The following is a 25,301-nucleotide window of genomic DNA, read 5'->3' on the forward strand; positions in this document are numbered from 1 at the left end:
TGCTGTCCTGTCCATCTGGTTCAGCTTCTATAAACTTAGAAAGTCACAGCTGGCAGGGATTATAGTTATAAAATGGAATACAGTTCCATTTTACAGATTAAAATATGGAGGCAACCATGGCAAGGTGACTTGTGGAGCTCTCAGTGAGTCAGCAGTGAAGACAAGACTGTAAAGAAGGGCCCCTGCTTCCCAGAGTGGGGCCTTACCTTGCACCACAACCCCTGTGAGGACAGTCCATTTCTAAATGGTGCCGTACAGTGCGTGCGTGCACAGTCATGTCAGAATTCTGCAACCCAATGGACTGTAGCCGACCAGGCTCCTCTGTCCATGGGATATCACAGGCAGGAATACTGGAGTGGGTGGCCATTTCCTCCTCAGAGGATCCTTCTAACCCAGGGATCGAACCCACCTTCCTGTGCCTCCTGCATTGGCAGGTGAATTCTTTACCACTGAGACACCTGGGAGGAGATGATAAGAACTGTCATCCAATCCGAGGTTCCTTCCCACACACCATTGGTCTGGGAAGTCAGGCAAGCCCAGGGAAAAAAAATATACCTTGGTTAAAGATGCTGTGATCTGAGTTTCAGAGTCCCCTAAACAAACCTAGAAGGAGAAGAGGAGAGAAATACAACCTACTTAAATGTTGACAGAGCACACTGCGTATTGTTTTTTCCATTGAGTTATTTTGTAATTTTCCCCAACATGAGTCATTTATTACCCTTCAAGGCAGACTGAATAAAATGACTTACTGTTTGCTGCCTGCCTATACATAACAGTATGAGGCATGCATATAAATTACTTTTTATTTTACTTTGATGATTGTGAAGATACCAACATATAAGATCAAATCAAAGCTAACAACTTTACTGGCAGTTAAGTGGTTGATTTTACTACAATGAAGACATGTCTGCTTAAACCAAAAAAATGTTCTCACTGGCACTTTGCTTTGCCTGGGCCCTTTGAAATTAAGGCCAAGGTGCTGATAAGCACCCTCAACAGCATCGGCCTTTGACCGCCTCTGAAGCACTTTGGATACCTGGAAGAGTACACAGGTGTGTGGGCCCCGCAAGTGCCTTGGAAACGATCCCTTTCACCAGTTGTGTGAAAAGAGTCACTTTCAGCTGGTAAGGCTTGCCCGGGTACGTTTCTCGGGGTTGATGATGGCTCCTCGTGCAGCACGTGAGGTAGATTCGCTTTGCATTTTGCAGACATTCCTGTTGTGCCTCAACCAGAGGGGCGCGTGCCGCAGCCAAAACAGCTGGGAATATTCCCCCTCCCCACAGTCTGGAAGCCAGTCTGCAATTCTGCCCCAGGTTCTAGACCTTCAAATCTTGAGAGACGTCTTCTTCATCCACAGGTTGTTTAGGCTTTAATTGGCTGCCTAGAGTTAAAAAGGAATATCTCAAGCCTCCTGCCATGCTGAAAGAAGAAAAAAAAAAAAAACAGTAAAAATAAATTCCATAGGTGGTACCATCAGCAGTTATACTCTTGATAAATATAATCAGCCTAATTTTTTTGATACTTTGGCTACTTATTTCTTTTTTCAAATTTTGTTGAAGTATAATTGATTTACAATGCAGTTGGCCTAATGTGAAGGAAATAATAGAACCCCCTGTTTTACTTCCTCAAATATGTGGATTAATTAATGAGAATTAGCCCTCTTATTTACAAATCTTTGGCAGTAGAAAAAGAGCAGGTCAGATCTAATACATAAACTTGGAGAGAAATAGGCACCTGGTTATTATTGGAATAAACGATATACTATTATCCTAAAATGGTGTCCTACCTCTGAGACCCCAAAATGCCTTTTGAAAGTATCTCCCAACATCTTTAACACAAGTGCTTTGATGGAGCACAGATTTAGTGAGGCCCATTCACAAAAGGAAGGCCACAATGTAGGGTCTTTTCTGTGAGGAGGACACGTGAATTAAATTCAGATCTCAACTCTGAATTTTCATTACACACATCACCATGAGCCACATGAGCAAGTATGTCATAAAGAGATGAACTGAATATTTCAAGTAAAATTTATCCTAGGAATTGTAACATCAAAATACCTCCTGCTCTTTCACTTATAACATATTAATCAGGCTTTTAAAATTCATGTTACTAAAATGAATTCATTTAAAAATCCCACTTACCAAATATTTAACCCTACAAAGTTTAACACAGAGAAAATGTAGTCTCCACCTACTAACATTCCAATGTAGGCCACGGATACATTCTGCAAAAAGAGAGGATTAGTGATCTTAGAAGTAAAAGATTTGGGGGGAAAATACATATATATGGTGAAATCTGAAACAAAATATTTTAGTTACTTTTCAAAGAGATTTGCATATAATAGGGACTCGTGGAATATTGAATATGTGAATAAAAACTATAACATATGGCTTTATAAAGAAAATGAAGTAAACTATAGCACTATAATCACAGAACTGCCATAATCCATACCTTCTTCCACATACTATACCAGAAAAAAGATGTAAGAGTTGGGTTGTAATCAGCTTTTCAGATCTCATCTCTTTATCATCACTGGGTAGGGAATTTTAATCATATTAGTCCTAAATGTAAACTGATCAAGACAGCTGACAAATTCTAAGCAGTACTCTGTCCAGTATATTCTCAATGGTCTTTGGGTAGCCAAAAGATACGTCTACTGATGAAGCACTCACTCGTCATAGAAGCTCATGTGAACAGAAACACAAAGCAGCTGCAGAAAAGAATTCAGAATACCTCACCTTCCAATTCATTAGTGTGTATACTCAAATGCTGTACACACACACAGCATATACACCAGTCCCAGAGTTAATCACCTATAACTGTGTGCAGATCTAGACTGAAAACAGTTCTTTATAAGGATTCCCTTAGTCAGCAATATTCTCCCAGAAAATAAAAATGTAGATCACACTGTATATTGTCACAGAAATTTGTAATTTTTTCAGCTGTTTTACTTGGTTTTCCCATACCATCCCTTCCTTCCATTCCCAATTTAAAAGTTATAGAGGATGAGGTGGTTGGATAGCATCATTAACTCAATGGACATGAGTTTGAGCGAGCTCCAGGAGATAGTGAAGGACAGGGAAGCCTGGCGTGCTGTAGTCCATGGTGTTGCAAAGAGTCAGACACAACTGAGCAACAGAACAACAACCTTTAAATTAGCAGGTCTTCCCTCTGTCTTGTGGATTAAAAGATTAGAAAATGTAAGAAGGGATTACCCAGGCATAGCTGAAAATATCACAAGCCTCCATTCTTACTATACCACGGATAATAACAACAATAAAATCAAACAGTCAATTCCCCAATTCAGTTGTTTATTTCAAGGCTTCAACCACTTACCTTGATGGCTCCAACCACTGCCGTCGTCAGGGCTGAATTGTAATAGCTGCACAAAACTGTGGAGTACATTAACAGAAACCTGGGACAAGGAAGCAAACACCTGAGTGAAGAGTCAGCAAGCATTTAAACACAGCTGTTTAAACAAATAAAAAAGAAAAACATACTATGAAGCTTTTAAAACCTACATTTCAAAACATCTCCTTATTCAACTTTTTACAGGAAAATGGTCTAGTTGCGCATTGGCCAAACTTTCTACCTTAGGTGTCCTTTTCATTTTATCTGTGCATTTCCCATCAGTGTTTCCACAAAAAAGGCATAAAGACAATAAGATTTTTTAAATGATCTGAACTCTTTCACTTAACAGCTATGTTACAACAATGGTTTTCAATCCTCCCTGTGGATCAGAATCGCTTGATGCACTTTTAACACTGTGATGCCTGACAGACAGTCTCCTTCATCTGGTTTGAGGTGGGGCCCCAGACATGTGCTGTATCAAAGATCTGTGGATGATTCTAACGTGCAGCTAGTTTTGAGGAACACTGGTGTTAGCAGGGAAAGCTGCTGAACGATTGCTAGCTTTGGATTAAGAAGATTTAAATAATGGGTTCCACATGCCTATAATACTCCTGTACCCTACTACCAAAGTTAATTCAACAGGTATTCAGCATTGACCAGTATGTCTGACACTGGTCAACAAAATAACTACAGAATCACGACCGAGCATCAGAGAAGAAAATATATATACACATACACAGAAAAGAATGAAGAATCCGATCAAAAGTAAAGAAATACATTTATTTCATTCAAGTAGTAAAGAAAATTCGGTGTAACCTAAGTGGGATGCAAAATTTCATCCAGTGGAATCAGAGGATTAAATGTTGAAAGAGGTTATCATCAAAACTGGTTAAGAATGAAACTGGAAAGATAGATACAGAGAACATAAGATGTGTTGGATTTTAAAGCTAAATCCTAGCTTGGGAACTGTACTCTAAGAAAGGGCTTAGGCCCCAGGCATTAGGGAGACTCCCCCTGGGGCAATGTACCTATCAGTTTCAGGTCCAGGTCCAAATTTCTGATTGTAAACAATAGAATCTAGATCACTAATATGCAACACAATAACCATTTTTGCCTGAATATGTTCATTACCAGGGATGATAGAGAAAAAATACTAGAGATAATATACATCAAGTTTTTATACTAAGTTAAGGAACAAACTCAATTACAAATAAATTTTGTAATCTTCAGAATAATGTATGTCTTTGTTATTTAGGTAATTACAACAATTTGACAAGTGAGAGAATCCAATATCTTGACTTTTGTTGTTTGTATCTGAAATCTGAAATCTATATTAAATTTGCAATTTTCACTTGAAAAGAATACGAAAATCTAAGTCTGTACACAGTATTCTGATGTTTAAAAGGTGATTTACCACATTGCCAAGTTTGGTTTACTAGATTTCAAAGAGTTTCTAGGTTTATAAAACAACCTGGCCCATCAGCTTCTCTAGGTGCTCATAACACCTTGGAATTGCTAGAAAAAAATCAGGTAAATTACATTTGTAAATCACATTTAAGATGTTTATTTTTTTTAATTCACTAAGTTATGAGACTGGTTTACAGTAAGTTGTTTAGGAGATTTCAATCACTTAAACTTCACTTAAACCATTAACCAAATAATGAAAGTATTCTTATATTAATACAAAAGTTAATAATTTTTATAAATAAAGCAAGAGTATTTATAAATTGGCTTAAGAAAATCCAAGTTTTTTTTTTTAGTTTTAATAAATTCAACATTAATTTATAGTCCCAGGTAGCTATAAATAATCCAAAGCATGCATAATAAAAAGATTAAAAAATCAACCCAATGTTGTTTGTTGCCTGCTTTTCTGGGCCTGGGTAGTAAGAGCACATAAGCCACAGCATCTGCCCTGGAGGAGCTAAGAGTCTAATAAAATAACAGAAATCACAACTCCTGGGAGGGGCCCAACCCAGTTTCCAGGACACAGTAAAGCTTCCCGTAGGCTTCCTAAACTGGAGCGGAGCGTTGTACCCCAGACAATCATGGATTTTCTTTATGTTCCAGTTTTGCTTAAAATTTCCTAATCCAGGGTTCCAAATGTGCAATGTTTTCTTCATTCCAAATTTTAGTGAAACCTCCTTGGCCAATATCCATCTACCATGAATGTGGGCCACTAGGACACTCACCCACCAGCTGGGCTGAGTGAGGGGAGGAGTCCCTGTCTCCAGGCTCCTGGGGGAATCCGAATTAGCAGCAGTTCTCCTAAGTGCCAGATGGCGTCTGATACAGGAACAGCCACTCTCTGCAGACAGACAGGCTGCATCTCTTTTGTTGTTGTTGTTCAGTCGCCAAGTTCTGCCTGACTCCTTGTGACCCCATGGAGGGCAGCACGCCAGGCTTCCCTGTCTATCACTATCTCCTGAAGTTTACCCAAACTCATGTCCATTGAGTCGGTGATGCCATCTAACCATCTCATCCTCTGCCGCCCCCTTCTCCTCCTGCCCTCAATCTTTCCTAGTTACAGGGTCTTTTTCTAGCTTCATATCTGGTGGCCAAAGTAACGGAGCTTCAGCTTCAGCATCAGTCCTTCCAGTGAATATTCAGGGTTTACTTCCTTTAGGATTGACTGGTTTGATCTCCTTGCAGTTCAAGGGACTCTCAAGAGTCTTCTCCAGCACCACAGTTCAAAAGCATCAGTTCTTTGGTGCTCAGCCTTCTTTATGGTCCAACTCTCACATCCATATAGGACTACTGGAAAAACCATAGCTTTGACTAGACAGATCTTTGTCACCAAAGTGATGTCTCTGCTTTCTAATACACTGTCTAGGTTTGTCGTTACTTTTCTTCCACAGAACAAGCATCTTTTAATTTCATGGCTGCAGTCACCATCCACAGTGATTTTGGAGCCCAAGGAAACAGTCTGTCTCTGTTTCCATTGTTTCCCCATCTAATTCCCATGAAGTGATGGGACTAGATGCCATGATCTTAGTTTCCTGAATGTTGAGTTTTAAGCCAGCTTTTCACTCTCCTCTTTCACCTTCATCAAGAGGCTTTTTAGTTCCTCTTCGCTTTCTGCCATCAGAGCAGTATCATCTGCATATCTGAGGTTGTTGATCTTTCTCCCAGCAATCTTGATTCCCACTTCTGATTCATGCAGCCCAGCATTTCACATGATGTACTCTGCATAGAAGTTAAATGAGCAGGGTGACAATATTCAGCCTTGATGTACCCCTTTCCCAATTTGGAACCAGTCTGTTGTTCCATGTCCAATTATAACTGTTCCTTCTTGACCTGCATACAGGCTTCTCAGGAGACAGATAAGGTGGTCTGGTATTCCCATCTCTTTAAGAGTGTTCCACAGTTTGTTGTGATCAACACAGTGAAAGGCTTTAGCATAGTCAATGAAGCAAATTTTTTTCTAGAATTCTCTTGCTTTTTCTATGATCCAACAGATGTTGGCAGAGAGAGTAACTATTATATAAAATGACTAGGCCCAAAGGATATTAAAATTTTCTAAGAAATATAATAGTTTTCTATATGCAAAGGACCTATACAGTCCTTTGGCTAAGACCAAGATTCTGAACTAAAAGACCCTCCATTAACTCAGTGCAAAGGAAACCACTTTTAACACCAAAAATGTCAGTCTTCACATGATAGTTTTGATTCTAGCATCTATGAATTAATAAAATGAAAAGACATTTAAAAGCACTGCTGAAGTCTCAGTAGCTTTCTGCCATGCCACACTTTTAAAATCATACTTATCATCTGTGTACATCTGAAAAATGATGGCACAGATACAAGATACATTTATTCAGACAACAGATACCAGCTGGTGTTTATAGGGCCCCAAGGGATGGAGGTGCTCATGTGGAAACGCCCTGGACCAGAACCCCTGCTCAAAGGTTTCTTCCTGTTTCTGAAAAATAACACAAAAAATAACTGATTAACCTAAAAGTTGGATGGCACACTCCTGGCAGTCACAAGCAGAACCTAAATGGCCTTGTTTACATCTTGTTGTTGATTACTATTCCACGTACAAGCATATATAGAAATCCAACACAAATGTTCGAGTACTAAAAGGCCACTTCCATACTCCTTTCACCAATCACAATGATATCCAAGCATAACACTCTCTTATTCCAGATTTCAAAGAACATCAAGTACTCTCATCTTGCCCAACTCTAGTAAGAACTCGCTCTTACCCCAGACCTCAGTGGTGTGCCAAGGAAGCCAAAGTCATGGGATAAATATGGCCCATTTTCCTGGAGCATTGAGTTCACACTAGGATGTGCTTTGTTGGGCAACGATGGGGATATCCAAACTCTTTGAAGGTTCTGTCACTCCAGTGCCCAAGCAATCAGCAGAATCATTTTGTCTTGGACCCTACATCTTGGCAGTATCGGTGAAGTTTCCAAGCATAGAACATTTTTTATACTGTCAGCAGGGAAAACAGATACTCTGGTATTTCTATTAAGGAACATATTACTGCTTCAGTGAGATTAAAGAGGCTGCTGTGTGCAGGCTCAGGTGCTTCAGTAGTTGCCGACTGTTTGCAAGCCTATGGACTGTAGCCCACCAGGCTCCTCTGTCCATGAGATTCTCCAGGCAAGAATACTGGAGTGGGTTGCCACGCCCACCTCCAGGGGATCTTCCCAACCCAGGGATCAAACCTGCGTCTCCTGAGTTGCAGGCAGACACAGGGACATTTAGGCCTTTACTGACTCAGCCAGCAGGGAAGCCCATCAAAGACGCTGCTACTGGGGCAGAAACAGAGTGAAATAATTGCCTCCAGGGCCTGGGGGCTGGTGCCAGCTGCTGGTGGGAACGAACCGGAACCTGTCACTTCTGGGCAAGATTAAAAAGACCAGCAGAGCTAGCTTTTAAAAATCTAGTTTGTCTACTTAAATTTCAGTCTTATTTTACTTTTGCCTGTATTAAATTATCATGGCTCCCACAATCCGGTTTACCTGCCTGATGCAATTTCACTTCATCATAAGTTTTATTTACAAATTCTTGATTACAAATAGCATTCCTTAGTTTAATCCTTAACCATAGCTCAAAATAAAAATCTGCCCTTTTCACCACTTGGTTGGCTTCTTAATGTACATTTTCAAGGTTTTTAAATCACATTTTCAACTCTGGATAGAGGTTGGGTGGTCAGAAAAAGCAAGTTGGAAACGCAAACTTGCAAGCAGTGAAAATAAGAAAGAAACTGACAGAGTTCTCTGAAGTCAAGGGTTGGAACGTGCACACATTAATCCTGTGGCTCCTTGAGCTTGAACCAAAGCGAAGGGACAGTCTGAGCCCAGTCCCAGCTGCTCTGAAAACCAAGGATGTGCTCAGAAGCTTACAATGGTTTGTATTACTGCCAAGAAGAAAATGATCTGATCACAGTGTCTTCCGAGTGAGAAACTGTAAGAAAGCAGCATTCTGAAAAATGCACCATGAAAAAATAGAAGATTTCTTCTAAATCAGTTTCAGACTTAAAACTGACTGAAGATGAAGTACACATAATAGAAGAGATAATAAAAAGGTAGAGGAGCCAGAGATCAAATTGCCAAGATCCACTGGATCATCGAAAAACCAAGAGAGTTTCAGAAAAACATCTATTTCTGCTTTATTGACTATGCCAAAGCCTTTGACTGTGTGGGCCACAATAAACTGTAGAAAATTGTGAAAGAGATGGGAATACCAGAACACCTGACCTGCCTCTTGAGAAACCTATATGCAGGTCAGGAAGCAACAGTTAGAACTGGACATGGAATAACAGACTGGGTCCAATTAGGGAAAGGAGTATGTCAAGGCTGTATATTGTCACCCTGCTTATTTAATTTATATGCAGAGTACATCATGAGAAACGCTGGGCTGGAAGAAGCACATGCAGGGATCAAGATTGCCAGGAGAAATATCAATAACCTCAGATATGCAGATGACACCACCCTTATGGCAGAAAGTGAGGAGGAACTAAAAAGCCTCTTGATGAAAGTGAAAAGAGGAGAATGAAAAAGTTGGCTTAAAGCTCAACATTCAGAAAATTAAGATCATGGAATCCAGTCCCATCACTTCATGGCAAATAGATGGGGAAACAGTGGAAACAGTGTCAGACTTTATATTTTTGGGCTCCAATATCACTGCAGATGGTGACCACAGCCATGAAATTAAAAGACACTTACTCCTTGGAAGGAAAGTTATGACCAACCTAGACAGCATATTCAAAAGCAGATACATTACTTTGCCAACAAAGGTCCGTCTAGTCAAGGCTATGGTTTTTCCAGTGGTCATGTATGGATGTGAGAGTTGGACTATAAAGAAAGCTGAGCACTGAAGAACTGATGCTTTTGAACTGTAATGTTGGAGAAGACTCTTGAGAGTCCCTTGGACTGCAAGGAGATCCAACCAGTCCATCCTAAAAGAAATCAGCCCTGGGTGTTCATTGGAAGGAATGATGCTGAAGCTGAAACTCCAATACTTTGGCCACCTGATGCAAAGAGCTGACTCATTAGAAAAGACCCTGATGCTGGGAAAGATTGAGGGCAGGAGGAGAAGGGGACGACAGAGGATGAGATGGTTGGATGGCATCACTGACTCGACGGACATGGGTTTGGGTGGACTCCGGGAGTTGATGATGGACAGGGAGGCCTGGTGTGCTGCGATTCATGGGGTGGCAAAGAGTTGGACACGACTGAGCAACTGGACTGAACTGAATCATAAGTGATTTGATTTAGGTCATACCTGAATTGCCTAGTGGTTTGATTAGATCTGATAGAGTACCTGAAGAACTATGGATTGAGGTTCATAATACTGTACAGGAGGCGGTGACCAAAACCATCCCCAAGAAAAAGAAATACAATAAAGCAAAATGGTTGTCTGAAGAGATCTTACAAATACTGGGCAAAAGAAAAGTGAAAGAGAAAGGAGAAACGGAGAGATATACCCAACTGAATACAGAATTCCAAAGAATAGCAAGCAGAGATAAGAAAGCCTTCATAAGTTTTGAACAATGCAAAGAAACAGAGGAAAAAATAGAATGGAAAAGACTAGAGATCTTCTCAAGAAAATAGGGGATAGATGCAAAGATGGGCAAAATACAGGACAGAACTGGTATGGACCTAACAGAAGCAGAAGAGATTAAGAAGAGGTGGCAAGAATAAACAGAAGAATTATACGAAAAGGTCCTAATGACCTGGATAACCATGATGGTGTGGTCACTCACCTAGAGCCAACATCCTGGAGTGTGAAGTCAAGTGGGCCTTAGGAAGCATTACTACGAACAAAGCCAATGAAGGTGATGGAATTCCAGCTGAGTTATTTACAATTCTAAGAGATGATGCTGTTAAAATGCTGCACCCAATATGCCAGTAAATTTGGAAAACTCGGTAGTAGTCATATGGCTGGGAAACATCAGTTTTCACTTCAATCCCAAAGAAAGGTACTGCCAAAGAATGTTCAAACTACCACACAATTGCACTAATCTCACATGCTAGCAAGGTAATGCTAAAAATCCTTCAAGGTAGGCTTCAACAGAATGTGAACCAAGAAATTCCAAATGCTCAAGCTGGATTTAGAAAAGGCAGAGGAACCAGAGATCAAATTGCCAACATCTGTTGGATCATAGAAAAAGGAAGAGAATTCCAGAAAAACATCTACTTCTGCTTTGTTTTCTATGTTAAAGCCTTTGATTGTGTGGATTACAACAAACCATGGAAAATTCTTAAAGAGATGGGAATACCAGATCACCTTACTTGCCTCCTGAGAAACCTGTATGCAGATCAAGAAGCAACAGTTAGAACCAGACATGGAACTACAGACTGGTTCCAAATTGGGAAAGGAGTACATCAAAGCTCTATATTGTAACCCTGTTTATTTAACTTATATGAAATGCCAGGATGGATGAGGCACAAGCTAGAATCATAATTGCTGGGAGAAATACCAATAACCTCAGATATGCAGATGACACCACCCTTATGGCAGAAAGCTAAGAGGAACTAAAGAGCCTGCAGATGAAAGTGAAAGAGAAGGATGGAAAAGCTGGCTTAAAACTCAATATTCAAAAAAACTAAGATCATGGCATCCGGTCCCATCACTTCATGGCAAATAGATGGGGAAACAATGGAAACAGTGACAGACTTTATTTTTTGGGGTTACAAAATCACTGCAGGTTACTGCAGCCATGAAATTAAAAGATGCTTGCTCATTGGAAGAAAAGCTATGACAAACTTAGACAGCATATTAAAAGGCAGAGACATTACTTTGCCAACAAAGATCCATATAGTCAAAGCCATGGTTTTTCAAGTAGTCATGTATGGATATGAGAGTTGGACCATAAAGAAGGCTGATCACCAAAGAATTGATGCTTTTGAACTGTGATGTTGGAGAAGACTCTTGAGAGTCCCTTGGACTGCAAGGAGATCCAACCCGTCAATCCTAAAGGAAATCGTATATTCATTGGAAGGACTGATACTAAAGCTGAAGCTCCAAATCTTTGGTCACCTGATGTGAAGAGTTAACTCATTAGAAAAGTTGGGATGCTGGGAAATCTTGAAGGCAGGAGGAGAAGGGGAATGACAGAGGCCAAGATGGTTCCATGGTATCACCGACTCAACAGATATGGGTTTGAGCAAGGTCCACAAGTTGGTGATGGACAGGGAAGCCTGGCATGCTGCAGTCCATGGGGTCACAAAGAATTGGACACGACTGAGTGACTGAACGACAACAACAAAATGCAGAGTGCATAATGCTGGATGAATCACAAGCTGGAATCAGGACGCCAGGAGAAATATCAATAACCTTAGATATGCAGATGATACCACTCTAATGGCAGAAAGCGAAGAGGAACTAAAGAGCCTCTTGATAAACGTGAAAGGGGAGAGTGAAAAAGCTGGCTTAAAACTCCACATTCAAAAAATGAAGATCATGGCCTCCGTTCCCATCACTTCATGGAAAATAGATGGGGAAAAAACGGAAACATGACAGGTTTTTTTTCTGGGGCTTCAAAATCACCACAGACTGTGACTGCAGCCCCAGAATTAAAAGACGCTTGCTCCTTGGAAGAAAAGCTATGATAAACCCAGACAGCATACTAAAAAACAGAGACATTACTTTGCTGACAAAGGTCCATATAGTCAAAACACAGTTGTTTTCAGTAGTCATATACAGATGTGAAAGTTGGACCATAAAGAAAGCTGAGCATCAAAAAACTGATGCTTTCAAACTGTGGTGCTGGAGAAGACTCTTGAGAGTTCCCTGGACCACAAGGAGATCAAACCAATCAATCCTAAAGGAAATCAGTCTTGAATATTCATTGGAAGGACTAATGCTGAAGCTGCAGCTCCAGTACTTTGGCCAACTGATGTGAAGAGCTGACTCACTGGAAAAGAACTTGGTGCTGGGAAAGACTGAGGGCAGGAGAAGGAGCCAACAGAGGATGAGATGGTTGGATGGCAGCACCAACTCAATGGACTTGAGTTTGAACAATCCACAATTCACAGAACTTTACAAATCAGCTATGTAGCCTCATTGTTCCTGTTTTAAAGATAAGGAAATTGAGGCTCAAAGAGAGTAAATAACTAGTCCACAGACTCAGAACTAAAAAGCGGCAAAGCCAGGATTCAAATCCAGGCCATCTGATTTCAGAGGAGAAGCACCAAACTGTTAGATTGATGCCATGAATTAATGTCCTCAAAAGACCCCCTTTAAAAACTGTTGCTTAGTCACCAAATGGTGTCTGATTCTTTTGCAACTCCATGGACTGTAGCCTGCCAGGCTCCTCTGTCCATTGGATTTCCCAGGCAAGAATATTGCAGTGGGTCACCATTTCCTTCTCCAAAAAACTGGGACTTACTAATTTTCATCTTTAAAGTTGTAGAATCTGAAATATTGTTTTTATCACTTACTGATTTATTTTTAATTACTATGCCTTTATTAGATTTTACTTGCAAAATGACTACTCATAAAATAACAATTAAGAACATTTATCAAGAGCATCTTTATTTTCTAGGAAGCACACTATTAACTAGAAAAAAAATGTGTAGAGTTGTAGACAGATGGGGTCAAGATTCTGACAAAGAAGCCCCAGAAGCTGCCAACTCACATCTAGGCACTGCTTACCCCACCACTCACTGCAGACAGCTGACACCAAAGGGTTTGTTTCTTGATTTTCTGAATGTAATGGCTACAAGAGCAAGTGAAAAAAAAAAAAAAAGTAAAGTGCAGTGAAAAAAAAAAAGCAGTATCTCATCAAGTTTCTAATGACATAAGATAAACCTAAAACTTGACTGTGCTGTTTACATATAGGTGAACATTAGGCTTAGGCAAGGAAAGGTACTAGTCTGAGTCTGTGTGATATGAGTTGAATTTTTTATTATCGGAATGGGGGGAAGGTAATTGACAAAGAGTAACACAAACACAGGTTAGTAGATTTTTTTCAAAATTCTTTGTTCTCAGTCAGCAGCTGGGATATAAATATCTTACTATGGTTAGGCATTCAACAATGGCAGCCTAAGTTCTGGGAGCACTTAGTACTCAGCATTGCCAAACAACCAATGCCTGGAAAGAACACATTATTTGAGAGATTGCTGGTTTGAAAGAGGCACAAGAGGTTGCCCAAAATCCCTCCTTTGAAAACAGGAGAAACTGGGTACAGGATCAGAGTTCGTCAGGGCAGAGGCCATTGCGAAACAACACTCTCTGGGCCTGAGCCCTGGGCCAAACCTCGAATGAGAAGAGACACTAGCCCACTGAGCCCAGACCCTCAAAAAGGCCAGAGTGGTCCAAGTCAGGAGCACACCTGGCTACCGATGAGACTAAAAACAATTTGTCCATTCACGAAAGTTTCTCAAATTCCTAATTTTGGTCCATAAAATTATGATTAATTAAGATTAATCCTAACATTCAGATTGAATCATATGCTTACAAATCACAGGTCACCAAATACACAAGAAAACAAACCATAATGACATTCACAAACACATATTGAGTGAACAACCTATACATTTAGATTCTCAAGAACTGCAGGTATTAGAATCATCAGATACAGAATAGCTATGTGTGTAGTATTTAAAGAAATAAAAGATACAGTCACAAAGATAACCAACAAAAGAATGTCATGAATGAACAGATTAAGTTTAAAAAAACTGTGGAACTTTTACAAATAAAATTCTTAAAATCAAAAACTCCAGTGGGGAGGAGTGAGAAAGGAATAAGGGATTAAGATGTACAAACTGCTATATATAAAATAATCTATAGGGATATATAGTACAACACAGGGAATATATCCAATACTTCATAATAACTATAAATGGAGAACTATAACCTCTAAAAACTGTGAATCACTATGCTGTATGCCTGAAACATATATAATTGCTGTTGTTTAGTCACTAAGTCATGTCTGACTCTGCGACCTCATGGACTATATAGCCCACCACGCTCCTCTGTCCATGGGATTCTCTTGGCAAGAATACTGGAGTGGGTTGCCATTATATATTATTGTACATCAACTATACCTCAATAAACTACAAAATTTTTTAAAACTCCAAGAAATAGGTTAAACATTAAATCAGACACAGCTAAAGAATTACTGAGCTGGAGAATATACATAAACACTTTTACTGTATGAGACTACATTGCTGCAAGTAAGATCAGGTTTAAGAATTGAAGACTGTTGATCAAAGACATCATGAGTTGTCTCAGTCAATCTCACAACAATGAAAACTGTAGTACTAGTAATCAAAAATATAATAAGGGGAAATTCATCTTTCTTCATAGGAAAAATCTTTTGACAAGTAATTCCAAGACAGTCATTCAAAGACCCTTTCTCATGGGGTAAGACACAGGTGCTTGCGTGTACATGGAGCCCAGCCCAGGAAGGATATTTCAAAGACTTCAAGCAGTGGAGAGGAGGTCTCTTCAAAACTTCTAAAGAGGAAAACTTCAGTGAGTGCCACAAGGCAGGGAAGAACAGAGGGTAGCTTATGTTCCCCTGTGCAACCTTTTGCAGCTTTTGAATTATTTACCTGTTGTATGTATTATCTTATTAATATTAACATATTACTTAATCTATATTAATTAATTAATATATTATTTAAGAATTAAATTTTCTAATTAATATCTTATTAATATTGTGTGTATTAACTTATATGCAGAGTACATCATGAGAAACGCTGGGCTGGAAGAAGCACAAGCTGGAATCAAGATTGCCAGGAGAAATATCAATAACCTCAGATATGCAGATGACACCACCCTTATGGCAGAAAGTAAAGGGGAACTAAAAAGCCTCTTGATGAAAGTGAAAGTGGAGAGTGAAAAAGTTGGCTTAAAGCTCAGCATTCAGAAAACTAAGATCATGGCATCTGGTCCCATCACTTCACGGGAAATAGATGGGGAAACAGTAGAAACAGTGTCAGACTATTTGGGGGGGCTCCAAAATCACTGCAGATGGTGACTGCAGCCATGAAATTCAAAGACGCTTACTCCTTGGAAGGAAAGTTATGACCAACCTAGAAAGCATATTGAAAAGCAGAGACATTACTTTGCCAACAAAGGTCCGTCTAGTCAAGGCTATGGTTTTTCCAGTGGTCATGTATGGATGTGAGAGTTGGACTGTGAAGAAAGCTGAGCACCGAAGAATTGATGCTTTTGAACTGTGGTGTTGGAGAAGACTCTTGAGAGTCCCTTGGACTGCAAGGAGATCCAACCAGTCCATTCTGAAGGAGATCAGCCCTGGGATTTCTTTGGAGGGAATGATGCTGAAGCTGAAACTCCAGTACTTTGGCCACCTCATGTGAAGAGTTGACTCATTGGAAAAGACTCTGATGCTGGGAGGGATTGGGGGCAGGAGGAGAAGGGGACGACAGAGGATGAGATGGCTGGATGGCATCACTGACTCGATGGACGTGAGTCTGAGTGAACTCCGGGAGTTAGTGATGGACAGGGAGGCCTGGGGTGCTGCGATTAATGGGGTCGCAAAGAGTCAGACACGACTGAGTGACTGAACTGAACTGAACTGTATGTATTATCTATTTATGAAAGGGAATTTTCAAGTTTGGGGAACATATAAAAAGACACAAGCTGCAAGGCCCCTCAACAGAATGATACACCTGAGGAAAATTATAAGAACAAAAGCCTAAAATTATTGGACAATGACCTGGGCAAATCTCCTCAGAAAACACCCTGAATATAACAGGTACAGCACTACAGAAAATGGTTATTTCCACATATTTATGTGAGGTGAGAATCTTGGGAAACTTGGGACACTGGGACGAAGACAAAAAAACACATTTGAATGTGATAGGGCAGCTGACTTTATTTCAAACTAACTTGCAGAAATCAATAGGCAACATCATATTTTGGAGGTCATTGGTCCCGATCCACTCCTCTGCTACAGAGCTTTGTGAAATTGCTCAGTCATGTTCAACGCTTTGTGACCCGATGGACTGTAGCCTGCCAGGCTCCTCAATCCATGGGATTTTCCAGGCAAGAGTACTGGGGTGGGTTGCCATTTCCTTCTCCAGGGCTGCTACAGGGCTACGTCTCAGAAAAAGCTGGAGAAGCACAGACTAAGGGATTTTGACAAAGCAGAGAGAATGTATATTTTGATTTGACTTATCAAGGGATACAAGAGACCAAAGCTTCTTATCTGTGGATTCTTACCCCAAAAAACAGGAAAGAAGAAACTGTATGATAAACAGAACATTCTTCCATTGATTGAACTCAGTAGCCTATTGTTAAAAAAAGCAAAGAAAACTAATGGTTAGAATAATAATACTGGTTTTATCAATCTGCACATTCTAGTACAAATTCCACTTTCACAAACAGAAAAATACAGTTTCAAAACTCCTGGGTAATATCAGCTGGGAGACATGGGGCAAATTACTTTTCTTCTCTGAACCTGAGGCTCATTTCACAAAATGGGAATTATTATTTTAAAAACTGCCTCAAAGGTCAATGTGAGGATTTAATGAAACTGTTTAGAACCTGACAGGTGGCAAGAACAAAATGACAGTTACCATTGCTGTGGCTGTTTTAAAATTTTTACTAATTTCTAGTCATAAAATCAAGGTTGTGTTCACTTTTTAATAATCTTAAAAGAAAGTTTATTATAAAATTAATAATATTGGCAAGACTAAGAAAACTTTTAAGTTCAAAAACTATTTTCAAGAATTTGCACAAAAGGAAAAGAGTGGAAGGGGAATTCCCTGATGGTCCAGCAGCCAGGACTCAGCATTTTCATTGCTGGGGCCCAAGTTCCAACCCTGGTCAGGGAACTAAGAGCAGCAGAAAAAAAAAAAGAAAAAGAATTTATAGATCCTTAAAAGTATCATGAACAAATAAACGATTGTTTCCTATTTACAAACCAATCAAGTAACTGGGATAAAGGAGCTGGTAGAGAAGTTTAATGCTCAGCTTCTTCTCTTAGTCCCTAGGTGAGAAAATAAAATTAACCCTTTGGAAAAGATAGATAACAATAAAAAGGAGTATTTTATTCATGATTTTTCCCTTGCCTGAATCCAAAAATGATTTTACTGTGACTCAAGACTATATGTAAGAATGTGCTGAAGAACATGATTAAATATGACTTCTATTTAGCAATACTTTGTTAGCCAAGTTTTAGTGACTTTATGGATTTAACACTAAATCCTCCTTAAGTTTATAATTCAAATTTTTAAACCAATTAAAGTGGAGTTCTCTTCTCTGACTAGGACAACTTTGTCACACTTTACTGTCACTGTTTCCTCAGTAATACTTTGCCCACCTTTCTTATGAAAAAAATACACATTAAATGTTGATAACCACCAAACCTGGTTGAGTACATGGGATCTGCACACTGTTCTCTTTCCTTCTGAATAGGTTTGAAAGTTTTCATAATAAAACTTTTCTTTTTAACACTTACTTTGGAAATAAAAAATATAGTCAATATGAATCTGTCTTGCTGGCAAGCCCCAAGCCAATCCAAGGGTCAGAAAACATCAGGACATTTTATGCTAAGATTGTCAAAAGATCAAAATAAAACAGAAACTTACAGAAAACACTCTGTCTAAAAAGTTAAATAAAATTGGGAATAAGAGAAAGCCACATGCCCCAAACTTCAAACCAAAGATAGGAAACACTTCTCTACTCAGAGAACTGGGAATATTTCTGAAAACAGTAAATAAAAACTGTATGTTCTTGATACCACATAAGCCATTGAGTACTATGTGGTAATTTTCATAAAAAATATTTGGATTCATTGCCAACTTCAGTAGATTTTAGTTTTATTCTGTTCCTTTAATAATGATGAAGCTGTGCTGGTGGCATTTTAAAAAATCACATAGAATGATACTTATTTGAAAACAGAAAATAATTTAAAATGAGTAACAACAAAGTACTTCCTGCTTTAAACTTACTATTTCTGTGAAAGTATGTTGGAATGTGAATCTTTTTCATTTTTCATTATTTTTTTAAATCAGAAAAAAGTCCTATTATTTATTTCTATCCATCAACTGCAATACATTAAATGTACTTTGAACTTATTGCAGTGATTTAATAAACTAAAGAAAGTTTACACATTATTTTCCAAGAACCTAATTTGTTAACAAGAGGAGCTGGCATTACTGACTTTGTTAATCACAAACAGAATCAAGGTGCTATTACCAGATCTGCTGACTGTGGAAGTCCAAGGTCCAGGAGTACAGTGAGTCACACACATGAGTCTCAACAGAATCTCTGACTCTTCCAGTCAACTGGGAAAAATGACTCATCAAAGTACTCCTTCCATTAACAAGAGAAGTTAACCTTTCACTCAAATTCACCAATCAGCTTTCAATACAATCAAACCAAACTTGGTAATAAAATGCAATTTTATATTGCAGACTAACACACCTAATTACATAGTTTACTACTTTGTTATATTTTGTTCACAGTCTAAAATGGATTCAGCCATGGTTAAAAGTGGCCAGCTGGAAGAAATTCATGATGATTCAGTGAACACAGGGCAGAACAATGAAGTGAAAGAAATGAAAATCTTACCATTTTTCCTACAGAGTTTTTTAAAATTACTGATTACAGTACAAAAATACAAAAGTCATTAAGTTAAAAGTTTGACTAACTTGTTAGTTATACTGATTACAGTATCTCATCTCTTTTAGCATCTCTTACCATATAACAAGTTAGTCAAATTTTTAACTTAATGACTTTTGTATTTTTGTAGAGGCCTTCTCTTATAGAAAAAAATATTTTTCTGATAATTTTTCTTATAGATGTTTAAATAAATCTATATATTTAGCTCTGATCCATCTGGAATTTCAGAGAATAGTTATCATTGCTTGGGCTCTAAGGTAACTATAGGAACTTCTGTTTGAAATCTTAAGAGACTGATCAAATGGAAGAGGCTAGATAGGGTAAATACTGAGATACTCCAGCATGGAAAGTCAGAATAGGAATACAATATTCTCCTAGAACACTAGAATTGAGTAAGCTGAAGAAAATCTAAGGTCTCTTATACTTTCTAAGCTATAGTGATAGGTCATGCTTTTTCATACATGAAGGAAAGAAACAAACACTTTCAATATACAAATTTAAAAACTGAGATTACAGCAGAGGGTGTGTTTCTAGAGCAAGACAGCCTCTTGGATCTCTCACCTACTTTCCTTAGAAAGTTATTTAAATATTGTGCCCTAGATTCCTTGCATATAAAATGGGGATAATTAATAATACCTTCTCCTCAGGCTATTGTGAGAATGTAATGAAACAGTTCATGTACACTGTTTCAAACAATGTCTGATAGAATGATTCCTCGATAATTCTTAGCTATTTTTATTATTAGATGAGAAACTATAATAATTCTGCATAATAATAATAATTACAGCAGGTGGCAACTTCTGAAAGCACCAGGCTATAAGTTTGTAAGTCAATAACTTGAATGTAGAAATACATATTCCTATTGAAATACTGTTATAAATTATTAACATAATACACGTAGTCTATTTTCAAAAGGTGCCTAAAATTCAGTTTCTGGTCACTATGCCATTCATAACATTGTTTCTATGGTGAAACAAGCTTTTAGTTTCAATCAAGTGTTCTAAGAGTTTCTAGATTTATACTTTAGAAATAAATATATATCTGAAAAGCTATAAAGCATCAGAATCTCAGAAGAGATGAATTCCAGAGACTCAAAAGAAAAACTCATTTTTATAATAACGAAAAGACTACTTCATTGAGGGCTCATAATTTCATCTTGTTTATGTAAGGCTGCTGGCACTAAATTGGTTTAACTAATGGTAACTGAAAAATAAGTACTGTGTTTTTAGATATTCTGCCCTTGTTCGTTATTAATAAAGACACTTGCTTTAACTTCCAATATTCTGAATTAACAGTGAGGCCCAGGTTCACAAACTGAGACTCCTATATTAAAACTGGTGTTTCTTGGTAGTCTTCAATATAAACACATGGAAATGGGTGTTTACCCCTGGGGACATTGCTACTAAGCCAGTCCACTATTCCCTTGTTCTGAGAAAGGAATCAGAAAAGGGAGAAAGTATAGTTCTGAGAAGGAACAAGAAGCCCTAATATTCACCCCAGGAGTCCCCAGGAGTATGCAGCCTTCTGAAGTCATTCAAACCCCTGGCGGGCAACAAGGGGCACTGATGCTCAATCAGTGTGCACCACACAACCATGCTGCTAAATGCAGAAATGCTGTCATATGGTAGGTAAACGTCTGCTGTGGTGGCAGGGGTAGGGGGGCTGTAAACACCACCCCAGCCTAGCAACAACTGGATTAATGAGGGTTAATGCCTGGCTACTGGTGCAGGGGGTGGGGTGGGCATCTGTGGGAGAGGCCAGAGGCCACACTGGACAAGGGTTTTGCCTAGCACACCTGTTTCTCACATGAACTTCAAGTGGTGTGTCTGGCAACCTTCTGAGCCAGCACATTTCAAGGTGGCCATTGTGGATGTTACGGGGTGAACATCCACCCTACCTAAGAGATACCCACAGGCCCCAGCTGACCCTCATATCCTTCTGCTAATTTACCTGTCTCTGACAAGTATGCAACAGATAAGTGAACAGGGCAAATACCAAAAGAACAAGACCTCAAAATTCCAGATCCTGGAATATTTAGAGGCAGATGCCATGACATCTGGGATTAGCTTTAAAATCCATCATCAAATCATTCTTTACTTTGTGTGTATGTTTCCAAATGTCCATAATAAAGGTAATAAATAAGTAAATCCATTTTTTAAACTATCAAAATCCCTTTCAATGTTAATTAACTTTCCCAGGGTCCTCACACCAACAAAGGGGAAAGGAAGACTCAAACCCCAGATTTTAGTTATTGTTGTCTTGCTAAACGCTTCAAGGCCAGAGTTTTTTTGACTACTTCCTGCTACTTCCCAGGGATTTAAAGACAAATGCAAAGAAAGGAAAGTGCCAAAGGTATTACTGAGGATATCAAACGTCTTGCTTTTGGAAATCCTAGTTACCTTTAAACACTTTTTTCCTTTATACACTTTTTATTTTAGTGAGTACTGCAGGTTAAATATTAAAATTGTGAAGACTGCTATGTAAGAATGAATGACTGTCATCAGCTTACCTGTCGAAGGTCTCCAGTAGAGACACTAATGATAAGAGTTGGGATAATCATGAAGCAGGCATTGTAGTAAAGCACTCCATATTTCCCTAACTCCTGCAAAAGCCAAGAAAACTCCACTCAATTTTAGAAATATAAAGCGTCAGATTTCCTGGAGCCATTTATTCGCCTGGAGCTATTTATACAACCATGTACTTATGCAGAGTTAGAATACACATTCTGACCAGTTCTGTATTTGAATATTTTCAGCAAACTTCTGGCATAAAATAAAATGCTTCAAGTATACTGTGATTTTTAAAAAAAATTTGTTTTACCCAAAAAAATGAGATATAAAATGGATGGAGCTGGATGGACTCCAAGGTTCCACCAATCTTCAACATGCTAATTGTTCCTTTTTTTTTTTTAAAGCATGCTATTCAGAACAGGAAGTCTGGAACAAAGTCAATAGCATTAAAAATGCTAATATAAACAAAACTTCTTAAAAACATCTGTTCCTTCTATTAAGGAACAGCAGGGTTAAAACACCAGGTATCTTGTTTTCAATCTTGCATAAATTTAATTTTCATTAAAGAGACTACATCCACCACTTTCCATACAGGGTGACATATTGATTCTCAAAAGGCAACAAACCCAGTTACATAAACCTGCCATTAAAAAATAAATGAAAAATACAGTGCAGATAAAAAACAGCTCATAGGAATAAGCCTGTCCATCAAAGCAAACATCCTCAGTCAACACAAAGAACTGGGAACAAAGGAACATATGCCTGGCCCATCCTCCAGAGCTTCCTGCACAGCTGGGGTGGGGGTAAGGGCTTGGAGCTCCAACCCAGGGGCAGCCACATGGGAGGAAAGCCCATCTGCCCACCCGCCCCTCATGAAAGGGCCTTATCATTTATCCATTCCAGTGATCTAACTCCACAGAGGAGGAAACTGAGGTTTGGAGAAGTGAAGTCACATTAACCTGTCAGCCTGGTGGCTCAGATGATAAAGAATGGAGGAGACATGGGTTTGATCCCTGGGTCAGGAAGATCCCCTGGAGAAGGGAATGGCAGCCCACTCTAGTATTCTTGCCTGGAGAATTCCATGAGCAGAAGAGCCTGGTGGACTAGAGTCCATAGGGTCATAAAGAGTCGGACACTGCTGAGTGACCTTCACTTTCACTTTCTTCAGCAATACTTGTATCTGTAACCCACATCTCCAGACTCTCAAATTAGAGGTGCTTTCAGAATACCCCTGACTTTACTTGATCACTGATGGTGATGGTAAAAAAACTTTTAGTTTTACCTTGCCTTTCAAAATGATCCCCTTTCTATGTAGCATTCTTTCTTTGCACCCAAAATAGTGCCTGTTTTTCCATTCCTACCTAATTTTCACCCCAAATTTTGCATGACAAGGAATAACAAGATCTATGCACAGTATAATTTAAAAGAAATTAGTAATCTATAGATCATAACATGTAAATTAAATTACATGCCCGCTTTACAAGTTTATTTTTTCATGTTATTTCAGGGGTCAGATGACAAAGCCTAAAAGCCAAAGAAGTGAAAGTCTGGTACCTTTGGGTCCATTTTCTGTTTGGTGTAAACGCCATTCGCTGCCGTGAAGATATCATTCAGAAATACAAAAATATAGCCTTCCAAGTTAAAAGCAAGGTCAGAACTGGGAGGGAGAATACAAAGGAATATGATTATCAGAAACTCACAGCTTGGCCTCAGAGGCCTTCTGTTTTATCTTTCCCTGATCAAATCCATTTGCAGTGCTGGTAAAACTGCCTTTTCTCTGGCATACTTTCCCCCTGTGTGGCGGTGAATGGCTGATTCTTCTCCCCTGCCTCCAGACAAGAACAAAATCAGGCCACCAGGAAGCCTCAACTTAATCATAACAGCTTAAAACCAGACGGACATTAACCATCTTCCTTTGACTAGGAAGCCCTTCTTTTGCTAATAAATCAGCATGAGCCTTGTTTTCCTAAGGGGAGTGATTTGTTCAACCCACCTGTGGCTTTTCTTGTTGTGGTACACAGAGCCATCCCGAGTACAGCCCTCTGGAGACAGCCGGGCAGTGATAGGCCAAAGAGGTCAAAGGAGGAACTGACACTTCCATCTGGTCCCCTAACAGTCACTTTTACCACCAGTATCCTCACTATCCTGTCTATCAAAAAGGAAAGGCAGGGTCCATGTCCTCTGCTGCTGCTGCTGCTAAGTCGCTTCAGTCGTGTCCGACTCTGTGTGACCCCAGAGACGGCAGCCCACCAGGCTCCCCCGTCCCTGGGATTCTCCAGGCAAGAACACTGGAGTGGGTTGCCATTTCCTTCTCCAATGCATGAAAGTGAAAAGTGAAAGTGAAGTCGCTCAGTCGTGTCTGACCCTCAGCGACCCCACGGACGGCAGCTCACCAGGCTCCTCCGTCCATGGGATTTTCCAGGCAAGAGTACTGGAGTGGGGTGCCACTGCCTTCTCAGATGTCCTCTGCAACTCCTCTAAGGCCTCTTTCTCCCCATTCTTTGAAGCCTTCTCTTCCATTTCCATTTTAAATAAACAACACTAGTATAAACATATTTGAGGGGAATATGGCAAAGGGAGGAGAGGAACCAACAGCTAAGCCCAGATATGATTCATCACCTGCACTTGACCTTGCAAACAGTACCACACCCATGTCATAATTCGTAAGTATGAATAATATACTTATGAATTATATATTGTCAAGGAGGTTTCTTCTATCATCTTTGGGTCAGTATCTGGGGGGCCTGCAAATTTAGCTGACAATAGAGTAACAGGAGAAAAAAATACAAATCATATTAAATATTTTACATGCACAGGAGTTCACAGAAAAGAAATGAAACTCAAGGAGGTGGTTAGACAATGGAGCTTATATACCACATAAACATAGCAGAGGGTGGGAGCTTCAAGGAATAAATAAATTGTGGAAAAGGCACTGGGAAATATATAGAGGAAACTTATGGAAGATAAGGGTTATTTTAATAAGGTTTGCTTATGCTGACTCATCTTGATGCTGACTCTCTGTGTCTGGTGATAAGAACTGCTTTCCTATTCTGACTAAGGACCAGGGACACCTTCACAAAGGGAAATTTATGGTCTACTTTTATGCAGAAAAGGGGAAGGCAGAGAACTCTTCCCACACTTGTTGATTCTCAATTGCCTTCAACTCAAAATAACATTTATGTCAATGTGGCACATTTTGGGGTGGCATATCCTTGTCCCCTTCAGTATCAAAATAAGATTATTTCTAACCAAAAAGAGGGAAATATGCAAAAAGTGCATCAAGATTGGAATGCAAATTAAACCAGACTTTGCCTGAAGCTTCCATTGGTATTACTTACCTACAAATATATTTGTGACATTATAATTTTAAATCATGGTAAATCA

The 25,301-nt window shown here is 39.2% G+C and overlaps 1 protein-coding gene across 1 annotated transcript in view; it reads right to left on the reverse strand.

Annotated features, from left to right (window-relative positions):
* Positions 1–1,241: 1,241 nt before the first annotated feature.
* SLC35D2 (solute carrier family 35 member D2) overlaps positions 1,242–25,301 on the reverse strand; it is a 58,277-nt gene continuing 34,217 nt past the window's right edge. Inside the window, exons 7-12 of the mRNA XM_052645326.1 lie at positions 23,472–23,574; positions 21,917–22,009; positions 17,002–17,069; positions 3,337–3,415; positions 2,142–2,224; positions 1,242–1,419 (exon numbers count right to left, since the gene is read on the reverse strand). Of these exons, the coding sequence (XP_052501286.1) occupies positions 1,317–1,419; positions 2,142–2,224; positions 3,337–3,415; positions 17,002–17,069; positions 21,917–22,009; positions 23,472–23,574 (529 nt within the window). The 3' untranslated portion in view covers positions 1,242–1,316. The remainder of the gene's footprint in view (positions 1,420–2,141; positions 2,225–3,336; positions 3,416–17,001; positions 17,070–21,916; positions 22,010–23,471; positions 23,575–25,301) is intronic.

This window comes from Budorcas taxicolor, chromosome 8 (genome assembly GCF_023091745.1).
Source record: "Budorcas taxicolor isolate Tak-1 chromosome 8, Takin1.1, whole genome shotgun sequence".
Taxonomy (NCBI): domain Eukaryota; kingdom Metazoa; phylum Chordata; class Mammalia; order Artiodactyla; family Bovidae; genus Budorcas; species Budorcas taxicolor.